At 53.1% G+C, this 14,379-nt stretch overlaps 1 protein-coding gene across 2 annotated transcripts in view; it reads left to right on the top strand.

The window, feature by feature from the left end:
- Positions 1 to 14,379, top strand: part of XYLB (xylulokinase) — a 48,293-nt gene that overhangs the window by 14,704 nt on the left and 19,210 nt on the right. For both annotated transcript variants that reach the window (XM_045536516.1, XM_045536523.1), the window contains exons 4-12: positions 979 to 1,059; positions 3,223 to 3,309; positions 3,925 to 4,053; positions 5,014 to 5,079; positions 6,396 to 6,468; positions 8,293 to 8,411; positions 11,077 to 11,158; positions 12,949 to 12,989; positions 13,590 to 13,705. In XM_045536516.1, the coding sequence (XP_045392472.1) occupies positions 979 to 1,059; positions 3,223 to 3,309; positions 3,925 to 4,053; positions 5,014 to 5,079; positions 6,396 to 6,468; positions 8,293 to 8,411; positions 11,077 to 11,158; positions 12,949 to 12,989; positions 13,590 to 13,705 (794 nt within the window). The remainder of the gene's footprint in view (positions 1 to 978; positions 1,060 to 3,222; positions 3,310 to 3,924; positions 4,054 to 5,013; positions 5,080 to 6,395; positions 6,469 to 8,292; positions 8,412 to 11,076; positions 11,159 to 12,948; positions 12,990 to 13,589; positions 13,706 to 14,379) is intronic.

The following is a 14,379-nucleotide window of genomic DNA, read 5'->3' as shown; positions in this document are numbered from 1 at the left end:
GGGCCAGAAGCAAGGGTTGGTGTCAAGAGGTCCCAATGATGGTGTCTGGGCATCTGATAGGTGAAGGTCTTCACCTGGGCAGGTGAACAGGGGCTGAGAGAGCCAGGCTGGGGTTGTGGTCAAGGTGATTTCTGATCCTGAGCTGCACCCAGGACTGGACCTGTTGCCAGCTTTGCTGATCCCTGCTCCAGCTGTGCCCCACTCCCTGCCTGAGTTTTAGAAAAGAGAGCTAGAGTTGGCAGCCACGGCCAGGGCTGAGAGGAGCCCTTCCAGGATAGGGTGGGGATGGTGGAGTCAAGCAAAAGCTGGAGCGACTTCTCTGTCCTCAAGGAAAACACAGGCCGAGGTGACTCTCTAATTCCTGCTGTGGAATATTAGGAGGAGTCATGTCAAGCTCTGCTGGGCACTGCCATCCGTCCCACTCATGGGGACTTGCTAGAAAGAAGAGTCCAGCCAGACAGTGGGGGTGAAAGGGGGTCTGGGGGGAGATGGCTGCTGTGTCTACACACTCCCTCCGACCTTGGGCTCCTGGACACAGGGAGTCTGGGCCTGGAGCCCCACTCTCATAGGAACCCTCTACTTTGCTCTTCACTTCCCTGTTGCAGTGAAGTCAGACCCTTAATATGGTGGGTTGAAAATGCAAACAAAAGAAACCAAAATGTGAGCTGCCTTATTTTTTGCTCTTCCTGAGTGCTTAGAAGTCACAAATTGGAGAAGCAAAATTTGAGGATTGGTGGTTTATGATCCCCTTTATTTAAAATGTTTTTAGCATAATCGACCTTTTTATTTGATTGATGCTTACTTGTTTAATTAGCATGTTCTAGTGCACACAAATCCTGAGTCCTCAGGTCCCTGTTCATCGTCTGCCCGGAGCCCTCTGCTGAAATGGCGGGCACTTGCATTTCAATGCTGAGCCTTGTGTGTTTGGTTGATTCAGTGGTTCAGTGTGGTCACGATGGATTCTGTTTTTCTTCTCAGGCTCTGGACATCATCCTGGAGAAGATGAAGGCTTCAGGCTTCGACTTCTCTCAAGTCCTAGCCTTGTCCGGGGCAGGCCAGGTGCGTCTGCAGCAGTCTCTCTCTGCCACGTGACGGTGGCTGTCTTGGGCAATGGTGTAGGTGTCAAAGTGACAGCTCCCCTCAGAGGGAGGGTGCTCATTCTCAAGAGCCACTGCACACATTTCACTGTTAGTAAAAATCCCTAAAACTGTTTTACCTTGGACACTCTGTAACTTGCCGCCTTGCAAAAAAATATGAGACAATTCTTAGGATCAAGTATTATACAAAATAGGACACTTGGACTGAATAGGGGTCCTCCAAAGGGGATGGAGGAAGCATTTGAGAAGAATTTATCACTGTTTGGGGGTACCAAAATTGCTTTTCCATTTCCTGGAAGTAAAAGCAAAGTAAGAAATGTTACTAATAATGATAGTAGTTTTAGCAATAGAAAGAGCAGTGACAATAATATCAAGGAGCATTGACTGAGCACTTAGTGTAGGCCAGATACAGCAGTGAGGCCTTGACGTAATTACCCACCTTAATCCTCACAGCGATTCCATGGGGTGGTGCTGTGGAGTGGTTAGCGCAGGCCCTGGGCATGTTCCTGGGTTCGGTCCTCGGCTCTGCCATTGACAAGCAGTGGCCTGGGGCCTGTCATCCAGCCTTCTGGTGCCTCAGTATCCTCTGTCATGGGGTCATTGTGAGTGTTAAATTCATAGAACGGTGCCTAGTACCTAGGAAAGCTTATTTAAGTTTTAGCTACTGTTCTCATCATTGATGTTTACATGAGGCACAGAGAGGTGTGTCACTTGCCCAAGGTCACATAGCTGTGAGAAGAAGTCAGGACCTGAGTCCAGGGTCAGCCTCCAGTCACTTTGTCATGCTGGAATCACTTTTCTCCTTGCTGGACTACCACCTTCTGACATCCTCACTAGAGAACACTTACTAATTTTTCTGAAGATGCCCTTTCTCCCCACTCACCTCACAGAGATTTATTGTTCTGATCCTTGTTAAACTAAACAGAGATTGCCTAGGTGGTCTTTCCCGCTTCTCTCACCTGAAGCCCAGCCCTGGCCACCCATCTCCCTCCCAGACACCCTCCCATCGCCATGACCGGGCATCCCACAGGTGCCCCAAACTGAGCGTGTCCCAGACTGAGCGCCCTGTCTTCCCCAGGTCACCTTCTCCCTGGGTTCCCTTGCTCAGGGAGTTCGCCCCATCTGCCCAGGGGCACAACTCAAGTGTCATCCCTGGCTCCTCTGTCTTCCCACCCCATGTCCAAGGGTCCCCATGTCTGCTGACTTGTAGAGGACTTTTGAATCTGCTGTCCCTTCTGCAGCACCACCTCTGTCACCCCAGACCAAGTGCCTGTCATGTTTCTCTGGGCCTGCCTGGCTCCAGCCTACCTTCTCCATGACCCCAAGCCCTGGCTACATCACTCCCTGATAATAATCCAGGGTTCCATCCACCTCCAAGATAAACCCCAACCTCCAGAGTATGGGTTTCAGGCCCCTGGTGCTCAGGCCACCACCTCTCCAGCCTGTTACCTACCCTCTAGCCCAGCCTCAGGCCTACCACTTAGAATGCCACCCTTCCCTGGACCGGCCAGGCTGTCCCCTCCTACGGTTGCATGGAGCACACACCCTACTCTGGGACTCTTTCCTGTACTCACATCCACTTCTACCCATCCGTACCCCGGCTGCTTAGGTGCCTCTTCCTGTTCCCACAGCCCTCTCACTGCGGCTCCTAGGGTTTTGTAATTGTACATGTGTGTCTTTTCGCCTGACTCAATTCCAGTAGCCTGAAGAAGAGGGACAGTAATATCCTATTCATCTGTCCCAAGCCTGGCATGATCTATGTGCTCAGTAAATGTTTGTTAAATGAATGAATGAATGGGGTTACTGAATAAATAAATGAATTCCAGATGATATTGCAAGCAATATCTTTAAATGCAATTTTACCAAAGGCACTAAAATCCAGACCAATGGTTTTTCCTTGGACCCTTCCTGTAAGTTTTAGGGTCGACAGGGCAGAGTTCCTCCCCATTTTATCAAAATAGAAATTGAGTCTCATAGAAGGGATGAACTCTGTGATTGAGAGGTGGCAGGGGCAGGCTTGGAGCCCAGTTCTGTGGCGTGTGGTCTGGGGTCTTTCCCTGTCTCCAGGAGGCTGTGACACCAGTGTATGGCCGTATGAACATGTGCTTGGGCTTCCCCTCGACAGCAACATGGGAGCATATACTGGAAGGCCGGGGCCAGTCGAGTGCTGACAAGCCTATCGCCAGACCTCCCACTACACCAGCAGCTGCAGGTAACTGGCCTGTTGCATGAGACTGAGAAGCTTCTGCAAAGGGGGAGAAGGGAGACCTGCAGGCCCTGAGGTCTAGGGTTTCTGTGCATTGTCGAGGTGTAAGAAGGTGGCTTCGGCAGTAGTCCTGTGAGCACGGTCTGCCCTTTCTCCCTGGATGGAGTCTGCCTGGTGTCAGCACAGAGGGTTGGGTGCTAACCATCCTCATCACATGAGTCCCCTCCTGCCCAGAGCAAGTTTGGTTCATCCCCACGCCCCGGGTCAGGAATCTCCCTGGTGTGCGATGTCTCCTAGTGATGCTGCTGGGAAGGCAGGGCTTGGGCTTCTCTTTTCCCACTGGGTTCCAAATGGCCCAGAAAACCCATGCTCTGCTGCAGCTCTAGCTCTCCCTGCTCACTCCTTGTAGCTACTGTGGTCATTCCTTGTAGCTATTTCCCTCACTGGGTAGCCTCGGGCTTTCAGGGAGAGACCCCACTGTGCCAGGCAGAGGTTCAGGCTTGAAGGGCTTGCCCATAGGTCTCCAAGGTCACCTGGGAAGCTGCACCTGCTGTGGTGGGTGTAGCAGCTCTCCAAGTCAGTGGACAGACGTCAAGCCTGTACCTTCGCCTCTCTTTCCAGGCCTGTTTCTCCATCAGCGACTGCCCAGTGTGGATGGACTCCAGCACCACCACCCAGTGCCGCCAGCTGGAGGCTGCCGTGGGTGGGGCCCAGGCTCTCAGCCGCCTCACAGGGTCTCGTGCTTACGAGGTGGGCAGAGCCCATGCCGGGTTAGAAACTGGGAAGATGGTCTGGTCACAGGCTCTGGTCCCTTCTCCCTGGGTGTCTGGGAGGACGTAGCTGGCAACCTGCCTCTGTGGGAATCATGCGAGCTCATGGGGGTGTCAGCCCTGCAGAGCCTGGGTCCTAATCCAGGCCACCTGCCACCCTGTGTGCCTGTCGAGCAAGAGCATTCCTCCTGTGTGTCCCCAGGCCGGCCTGGGGTGTGCACACAGCTGTGCCCCTCGCATTGAGCGGCTGTGCATAGGGTGAGGATGGCACTTCTGTCTCAGCTTCTGTAACCTGGGGATAACAATGGGACTTACATTTGGGGTAGATTTGAAGTGAGAGCAGTCGGTGCATGTAAGACACTCGGTGCAATGCCTGGCCAAGTTAAAAAGAAAAAGAATTCTTCTGTCCTGCTGGCTTCAGCCACGGCCCCAGGGGTTGCTGAGATTCACCCAGCTTGGGTCACCTGACCTCACTGGAGCAGAGGTTTTGGGAATAGGGCCAACCCTACTTAGGCCACCCGAATAAGAAGAATATGCAACGGGGAAATACCTGAGTCCCCTGCTCTGGTGCCCTGGTCAGAACAGCCACCCTGCTGTGTGAAGAGCAAGGGTTAGTCACATGGTGTTGTCCAGTCCTGACGTGGGAGAGGCTGTCCCAGGAAGGCCCAGAAGTTCCTCACTTTCGTATCCTGTGGGTGCAGAGTGATTGTTACTGCCTGAGTATTTGGTTACCAAGAGCATTTTAAGGATTCAAAGGCCAAAATCAAGTTGCCTTGGGTGTTTAGCAGATATCAAGTATTTCCAGATTTGGGGCTTACTTTTAAAAGCTTCTATTCTACCTGCTAATTTGTAGAGCATGCTACATTAAACTCACTTTATGGAGTTGATTATTCAGTCTGTGTAGGATTTGGGTTTCTAAGAATTTACACTCCTTTTTCAGCGTTTTACAGGAAACCAAATCGCAAAGATTTACCAGCAGAACCCCGAGGCCTACTCACACACAGAGGTTGGTTAAACGTTCCTGTTTGACTTAAAGTCACAGTGGAATTCCTTTAATCATACTTTAACATAAATATATCTCTTGTGCAGGAGCTGAAAACATTGATGAGCCAGACATTTGAAAATGATATATTTGCTTTTTTCTCATTGTTCCGGGCTGTTTCCAAAGGGAAGAGAAAGGATGGACTGTGGGAGAGAGAAGTCAGGGGCTCTCATGACCAGAAGGGGTCAGGGTCAAGGTCAGGGTGGGTGCTATGGAGACTGGTGTCTTCCTGAGACCCCCTGAGTAGGAGATCTGGGTGTCCTTTGGCTGTGCCCACTCAGTTTCCTGTATGGTTAATGCAGGATGGCTACCAGGCACTTGATTGGCAGGGGTGAGTGTTTTCTTTGGAAGTGTGTAGGTCTGAGCCTTTGTGTCCCCATTTGTGGCCCCTCAGCCAAAGCCTGCGTCACAGGAACCCAGTTTCATTCCTGGCTCCGCAGTTGCTGGAAGCTAGTGCCTAACACTGCCCGAGAAGCAGCTCCACACCCTGGCTAATGATTTTCATCTTGTAACAAGAAAATGATCTGCTCCCGTTAAATCAAAGTGCCTTTTTAATCTTGGAAATTAACATGCAGTTCATTTATTTAATGATTCAAGGTTCCAGATTACTCTGCAGCACCAGCCATTAATGTGGGCTTTGGGTGGGGGGATAAAAACCCTCCCCAAATTCTGTGTGTGGAACGAAGGTGGCCTGATGGGGGACAGCAGGTGACAGCAGTTCTCTCCACGCGGCCAAGGCCCGTGGTTCTCATGGGAAAGCACAGACCCTCAGGCTGACATTTAAAACCCACCATCAATTCCTCTGGCTCATGACTGAGGTCTGTGGCTTCTGAGGGGCCAGCTCTCCTGAGCCCCCGAGAGCGTCTTGGTTAGTTCTGGGTCCCGTGGCCACACATCCACTCCCCTTGTGACCAGATGTGAAGACCACAGGAATGGTGGGAGGAAATCGGGGCACCACAATCTCCAGCATATGGATTCTAGATGGAAAACCAGCTTCCCGAAGCGTGGCTTTCTCCAGGGCGTCTGTGTTTCGTCTTTATTGAATCGGGCAGTTGTATGGCCTGTCAGAAACTGCAGGGAGTGAGGAGTCGGTTCCTGGTATTCCAGCTCTCTCCTCTGCAATACTCAGTCTCCACCGTTACTTGAGCGTTTTGCTCAAAGTTTCCACTTCCTTCCCCAATTTAAAACTCTTTTCATGTTGTGTGTGTGTGTGTCAGAAGCATCAGTAGCTTAGGGTGTGTGGAAGTGAGTCATCTCTCTCTCGTTTCCTTCTTTTACAGAGAATTTCTCTGGTCAGTAGCTTTGCTGCTTCCCTGTTCCTTGGCGCCTACTCCCCGATTGACTGCAGTGACGGTAAGCCTTGGAGCGCCGGTGCCTGGTCAGTAAGCGCGGCACGCGGGCATGGGAGCCCCATCCACCCTGGGTGGGTGCCAGTCTTGGGGGTATATTAGTTAGCGTTTACTGCATAACAAATGACCCTAAAGCTTAACAGCTGGAAACCACAAATGTTTATTTTCTCACATAGTGTCTGAGGGTCAGGGATGTGGGAGCAGCTTAGCTGGGTGGTCCTGCTGGCTCAGGATCTCTGAGACACAGGTGGCAGTCAGGGCTTCAGTCACCTGATGGCTCAATGTGGCCCAGAGGATCAACTTCCAGGGTCACTCACGTGACTGTTGGCAAGAGGCCTCAGTGCCTCACATGTGGGCCTCCATAGGGCTGTTGATGACATTGCAAGGAGGGAGGGAGGAGCAAGGGACAGGCCTGCAGAGTCATTTATGCCCTAATCCTGAAGCAACATGCCATCACTTCTTCCTCATCTTGCCGGTCACACAGTAGGTACCGCTTGACCCTGTGCAGTGTTGGGGGAACCTCATGCCGTGTGAACACCAGGAGAGGGGGCTTATTGGGGACCATCTTGGAGTCTGGCTCCGCAGGGAGCTATTTATAGAAGTTTTTGTTCACATTTGGTGAACTCAGGAGAGTTGTGAGCTTCTAGAATCAAAACTCCCAACAAGACTAAAATGCAAATGGTGCCATTGAGGAGGGAAACCTGGGAGGAAGCTGCTGAAGGAACTCTTGGACTAGTCTAAGAGAGTCTGAGATCAGAAAGAACATGGACAGAGCGGGGAGGAGTGCCCAGACCCACGGACGAGGCTGCAGAAAGGAGTGTGGGGCTGCTCTGAGCCTCGAGGGAGTTCACGGGAAATCTCTGAGCGCTGTTGTTTGCCAGGCATCATTCTGGCTCGGGGAGAGGAAGTACGGTGACCAAGGAGTGGTGCTGAGCTTCACGCACTATCTGGAGGAGGAGACAAGGTTCCCTGCAGCCAGCTCGGTAGAACTCAGACCCGCAGAACCGGATGCCTGGCGTGGCCTGCGTGTCCACCTGTGTTCTCCGCACCCGCCCGGGGTGGGGGCGCAGCTGCGGAAAGTCACGCCACTGCTCCAGTGGTCATTCCGGAGGGCCACGTGCCTCAGCCGGGGCTCCCCTCTGCTCCCCTCGCTCCCCTGAGAAGCCACCTCCTAACTTACCAGCCACCAGCGGCCCCTCCTGGGCACATGACTTCATCAGCACCCCAGCACCCCACCTCTGGCTGCCTCCACCGTGGCCCAGCGAGGAGGAGGCGGCCCCTCCTGTGCTCCGGGTTCTCTGCCCTGCCCCATCCTCAGGGAAGCCTTGGGAGCAGTAGGTGGTTTTAGGACAGACTTAGTGGGCTGGTCTCAGTGACTAGCAGGAGGAAGTCTGGAGAGGAGGCTGATAGCTTTCCTCAGAGGAGGCTGAGGAATCCCTGAGGGCTGAACCCTGTCAGCACCGGGGCTGCCTCTGAGTTGACACCTTGAAACCTAAGGGACATGTGGAGCGGTTCCTAGTAACACGTGGCTGGCAGTTCCCCAGGCCCAGGAAGGCCTTAGACGGTAGATGTCCCAGCCAACCGTGGTGTTTAAGCCTGTGAGGAATATTTGCAGGAGGTGGTTGTGCCATGTATTGCCAAGGGCCCTGCTGGCCTCTGGTCCTCTGGTTCCAGAATGACACAAGCATTCTATATACATTCTGTGAAGAAAGAGCTCCAGGTACAAGTTTGCTGCAAGAGAATGATCTGCTCTCCGCCAGATTTGTGCATTTTCACAAAAGGTCCTTTTTCAAGATGTTTCTGTTTTTTCATTTTTTTCCTTCCTCAGGTTCTGGAATGAATTTGTTGCAGATACAGGACAAAGTCTGGTCCCAGGCTTGCCTTGCTGCCTGTGCCCCTCATTTAGAGGAGAAGCTTGGCCCCCCAGTACCGTCATGCTCAGTGGTGGTAGGTCCCTTGCCAGAGAGCAGGCAGCTACTGGGGAAGCACTGCAGTTCTCTCTCTCTCTTTCTCTCCTCTTCATTCATTCTTTCGTCATTCATTCATCCACACACTGACATACACACGCAGGGTTTTCAGTTTAGCGTAAGGCAGGTGTTTGACATAAGTCGAATCGAAGTGTCTGGATCAGTGACTTGTACATAGGAGGTGCTCAGGTGCGTGGATACATTATTGCCTTATGGTGGGGGGACTTTGGAAAATTCCACTGGAAATTTATTAGAGTAGGGAAGAAATTGAAGATGATTGCATACCTAAAAATGAACAGAATGCTGAAATTCTAGGACTAGAGACCACCAAGCAAGCTGGAAGTGGGCAGTCTTGGGGAAAATATAAGGAAATACCAGGAAGCCTGGCAGAGCACAGGCCCTGGCACCAGACTGCTTGGGACTGAATCCTGGTTGTACCGCTAGTCAGCTTTGTGACGTTAAACTGTGTCTCCGTGTCCTCATCTGAAACAAAGGGAATGAATGGTACTATTTATCCTATGGGCCTGTTGTGCAAATGAGATGAGATAACATGTTCACAGTGCTTAAGGTAGTGCCTGGTCCCACTGGCAAAATCCAAAACATGTGCCCGTCAGACTGGCACCGCCTGTTCAGAATGGACCCTGGCTGTGAACGTCCTGTGTGTCCTGTGGAGACAATGGAGTAGAGAGAGACCTGGGCCCTGCTCTTAGGGCCCTTGGGCGGGTAGCACAGGCTACACAGCCAGAACACCAGAAAGGACTCTGGGTGGGACAGAGTGTTGGTGGGAAGGAAGGAGAAGGGGATCCTCTGCCTGGAGAGAGTCATGGAGCTGGGAGGTTTGGGCCACAAGGAGGATGGGGCTGTCGTGGGTAGTCCTCTTTAGGAGTCTCAGCCACAGCAGCACTTTTCTTGTAAGATTGGCGCTGACATGCTGAGAACAGCCTTGCCACCATGAGGCAGAACGTCAGCCAAACCATCAACATCCAAAGTAGGCCAGGAGGCCAGTGCACAGAGCTGACGGAAGAGTGATCCTGCCCCATAGGAGCTGACAACGCAAGGCTCACATAGGCTGCCACAGGCCAGAAAGACACAGGGAGGGCAAACAGGAAACAGCCAAGCCACTGGGACTGGTGTTCCACGCATGGCTTTTAAATTCCTGTAAGTTGAGAGCAGCGTTTTGTCCGCAGCAGCAGGCTGTTTGCCTTAAACCAGGACCACCTGCGTCCAAGAAGGAGCCTGTGCAGAGACAAACAGCTTGAGGATGGGAAAGAACTGATTCTGAAAAGGCACTTTCATTTGTCACATACGTATCACATGTTGGGGGAAACCAAGCAAGATCCATGTTTTGGATCATCTCTTTTTTTGAAGGTGGTGCTAGCTAGCTTTCTCTCATTTTCTACAGGAAAATATTTGCAGATATATTATGCTGGACCCTTCTCGAGCCCACCTTGCATCCTCCTAGCTCACCTTTTATGCCAGCCGTTGTGGCTTTACCCGCCCGGGTGTCACCTGACAGCACCCTGCCTGAGCTGCATTTCCCTCACTTTCCGCTTTGGGGCTTCCCTGACCCTGTGTGTGTGCTCTGTGAACCTGGAGGTGCAGGGAGTTCACCCCCCTTGGGACACCCTTCCCCAGTGGGGTGAGGGAGAGTGTGGATGGCTAGCTGCTCCCCTCTCCTGTCTCCAGGTGGACGGTCCTCAAGTCCAGTCACAGCTCCCGAAATGTTCCCCCCGCAGTGTAAGGAGCCCCCGCTGCCCAGAGTGGTGACCAGAGCTGCAGTGCACCCTTGGGCTGGCTTTCCCTCCTGCCCTGTCCACACTTCCCAGGTCCCCACTCCTGCCTCCTGGATCACTGCCCCACATAAACCACGTCACACAAGCCCTGTCTCAGGGTCTGTTTTCTGAGACAACCTAGGCCAAGATGTTTATTTTCCCAGGAGATGGCTTACTCTTATAAAAATCCAAAATTTTGCTGGATGGAGCAAAATTTTCTTCCCAGGCACCAGAAAATCTCATCATTTATTTTAAACTTTTGAAACTAAGATGTATTCAGAGAAAGGAAAGAAAGTTTTCTAACTCTGCTTTCTATAGAATAGAGGCCTGTCCGGAAAGTGTTCCTGCTCTCTGGTCCCACAGCCTCTCTCAGAGGGGCCGTAAGGGCTGTGGTTCCTCAGTGAGTGCCCCCGCCCCCCTACCTTTTCTGGTTTATTGTCCTTACAACATTGTTCTCTACACTTGGATGTCTGATTATTTTTAATCCAGTCCCTGGGATGGTAGAGCAAGTGTGCAAGGCGTTATCCATGCCCATGAGTTTGCTTACTGGTGTCCTGTTACTTTTTGTAAATGCTCTCTCCAGAATTTGCAGCCTACAGAGAAGGTACAGGTTGGGGATTGGTTTGTTCTAGCTGCCTGCAATCTCAAGACCAGTGGTTGTGGTTCCAAACCTGCACCAGGCTCCTCTGGTGATCTGTGAATCCGAGGGACGTGCCTGATTTGCGACAGGGAGTGATGTGATTCCAGGCCCTGCAGAAGATTCCTTCAGCTCCTGTGACTGGAGCCCGTAGCATTCCTGTGGCCTGAGGCGTGGTGGCTGCGCCGGGCAGGCAGGATTTACCTGAGCAGAGTGCATCTGCTTTCTCTCCTCAGGGAGCCGTGTCTTCCTACCACGTGCAGCGCTATGGATTTGCTCCAGGATGCAAAGTGGTGGCCTTTACTGGGGATAACCCAGGTGAGTACCTTGGGGGCCGCAAAGTCACTCTGTAGGTAGCCTGCCTGGGTCCCTGCTGGACGTTTGAGAATTCCAGTCCAGCCTCTTGGTGAAGCCCAAAATCTGACTCTTCCTACCTGCCCCACCTGACTGTCCCCAGGAGCCACTCGTGCCCCTCCAGGTGAGAAGTGCTCAGCCATTACAGAAGGCAGCCATGCCCACCCACCCTCCAACCTGCCTTTTCTGTTCCAAGCTGAACGTCTCAGTGCTTTCAACTTTTCCTTGAGGACATGGTTTTGAGTCTCTGCCCTGTCATTTGACCTGTAGCTATGACTGTTTCTCGTCCAGACACCTTGTCTCCTCCCTGGCTTTTCCTCTTCCCTCCTCTCCTCTAGGGGTTCCTGAAGCCACTCCCAGAGGGACCCTCAGGTCTTTGAAGAAAGGCCCACTGGGCCATGCTGAGTGGCCCTGACTGCTCCCCCTCAGCCCCACCCCAGGAAAAGTAGTCCTTTCCCTAACAAGCCACCAAATTAGGGTTAAAATTATGATGTCTATCCTTTCTGCCTTCTTTCTGTGCTCCTAAATAAGCATTGTTTCTGTGTGTGTGTGTGTGTGTGTGTGTGTGTGTGTGTGTGTGTGTGTGTGTGTGAGAGAGAGAGAGAGAGAGAGAGAGAGAGAGAGAGACAGGGTCTCGCTCTGTCACCCTGGGTAGAGTGCAGTGATGTTATTGTAGCTCACAGCAACCTCAAACTCCTGGGCTCAAGCAATCCTCCTGCCTCAGCCTCCTGAGCAGCTGGGACTACAGGCCTATACCACCAGGCCTAGCTAATTTTTTCTATTTTTGGGAGAGATGGGGTCTTGCTCTTGCTCAGTCTGGGCTCAAACTCCCAACCTCAGGAATCCTCCTGCCTCAGCTTCCCCAGAAGTGCCAGGAATACAGGTGTGAGCCACTGCGCCTGGCATAAGCATCGTTTCTTTTAATCAGCCTGAGCAGTACTTTTCTGCAACCTCATTTTAACAGTTGTCTAGGGTTCAGTTGTCCCAGCATTTATTTTGCCAATCTCCTGTGGCTGGAGGTTGGCGTTGCTCCAGTGTTTGGGCAGTGTGAATGACATTGAGATGCACATCCTGTCTTGTCCCTTTGTCACTGTGGGATGAGTCCTCAAAGGTGGGATTCCTGGAGCCAAGGCCTCTGACACACTCTGCTGAGTGAGCCCCACCACAGTGTGTGAGTGCCCCTGTGCCTTCCCCCCGTTTCTCCTTCACTCATCTGTTCATTCACTCATCATTTAGTGAGCACCTACTATGTGCTAGGCCTTCTTTCAGCACTGGGGCGTGTCAGCACACAAGGCAGATAAAGATCGCTGTTGTGGGGCTCATGTGTAAGGCAGGGCACAGATTTGAATATAACCTCAGCCCTTTCCTTTCCTTACTGCTGGGTAGCGTAAAGCCCCTCACACGCCTACCTAGCCTCTGTCTCTGCCATGTGTATCCTTCCTGTCTTGTCTTGGCCTCCTTGGTTCTCTACACTCCTGGGAGTGCCTGACAGTGGTGGGGAGTTTGGACCCCTTCAGGGGAAAAGCTTCCCCATTGGAATCAGAGGCCCTGACTACAGAGACCCCACCCTCTGACCCCTGTGACCTTCTCTTGGGACCTCCTGAGCCCTCAGCTCACCCTGCTCCTGCCTCTCCGCTAGGATGCAGGTGGAGCGGGGAAAGGTGGGGACTATGCTGCTGTCTGGGGGCACTGTGGTTTCCTTTGTGGTTCTTATGTGGCTTCCAGCTAACCAGAGGCTCCCCTCCCATTCTCAGCATCGCTGGCGGGCATGAGGCTGGAGGAAGGTGACATTGCGGTAAGGTGGCTTCTCACACCTGCAGGCTGTTTCTGCCCTGGGGGACCAGGGTGCTGGGGCTCAGCAGCATCTTTGCTTCCTATCAAAGGGTCTTCCGGCCCCAGAAGGCAGCTGAGGGAGGGGATGGGGGCCCACATCTTCCTTAGAAGGGCATTGCTCTATGCTGAGTGGGCCGGACCCCTGGCTGCCTTGACAGTGGCCACTCCTGGTGGGTGCAGTGGCAGAGGGTCAGACATAGGGCCGGAAGGCCGTGAGCTCCCCAGATGGATAAGGAAGACATAACCCAGGCCTTCCTGCATCTAGCAGGAAAGTCATTTGGGGAACCAGTCATTACCCAAACTGTTGCTTTGATGCGGCTGTGGTAAGTTCTGGACAGTCGGCGCAGAGGATCCATGAGATCCTGTATCTTGGGAGCTGACTTGACTCATTGGTGTGGGAGGGTCAGAAGAGGTTTCTTGAGGAAGTGGCATTTCATCTGAGGTCTGCAGCACGAGGAGGGAGGTGACAGGGGCTCAGGCAGGTGGGATGCAGAGCACGTCGCCAGCAGAGGGAGCCTGAGTGGGCGAACCCGGGGCTCCTCGTCTGTGCCCATCTCCCCAGGTCAGCCTGGGCACCAGCGACACCCTGTTCCTGTGGCTCCAGGAGCCCATGCCCGCCTTGGAAGGCCACATCTTCTGCAGCCCGGTGGACGCCCAGCACTACATGGCGCTGCTGTGGTGAGTCTGGGTGCTGGCCCGCACCCTCCCTGGGGAGGAGGAAGCAGGTGCAGGCAGCTCTGGCACCGTGGTGAGCCCCCAGATCATTCCACTAAGCAGGCTCATGTGGGCACCTGAGACCCCAGGGACCCATCGGCTCTTGCTGACAGCAGGGCTGGGTGGGGAAGAACCAGACCCCTGAGTCCCCCAAGCCCAGGTTCCAATCCTAACCCCGCTCCCTATATCCTGGGTGCCCTGGGGCAAACCCCACAGCATGTCTGAGCCACATTTTCCTGACAAGATGGGGAGAACGAGAGCATTTACTTCCTACTGCGGCTGTGACCTGTCTGGGACATGGTAGACCCTCAACAAATGGTGGGAAGGACGACCTGCTTCCAGACAGTTCTTACCGATGGGAGGTGCTGTGCGCTCTGACCACAGGCCTGGGGAGACCTGTCCAAAGCTACCGAGGGAGGAGGTTTCTTAGCCTCTAAGCTCCAAGAACGGTCGGAGAATATGTGGTCTAGTAAATCTAGCCAGCCCTGCCCCATTGTACAGGCGGTAGAATGCACAGAAATCCCAGCGCCCTGTCTCTACCTGCGGCTCCTTTGTGGCAGCCTCCTGTATAAACAGCCCAGGACCAGGGCATTTCCGGAGCCTCCCGGGGATGTGCGTGGGGGCTGGAGGCTGAGGGA

The sequence above is a fragment of the Lemur catta genome, chromosome 1, assembly GCF_020740605.2.
Source record: "Lemur catta isolate mLemCat1 chromosome 1, mLemCat1.pri, whole genome shotgun sequence".
In the NCBI taxonomy this organism is placed as follows: domain Eukaryota; kingdom Metazoa; phylum Chordata; class Mammalia; order Primates; family Lemuridae; genus Lemur; species Lemur catta.
Note: the sequence above shows the minus strand (reverse complement) of the source record. Positions and strands in the feature narration are given on the sequence as shown.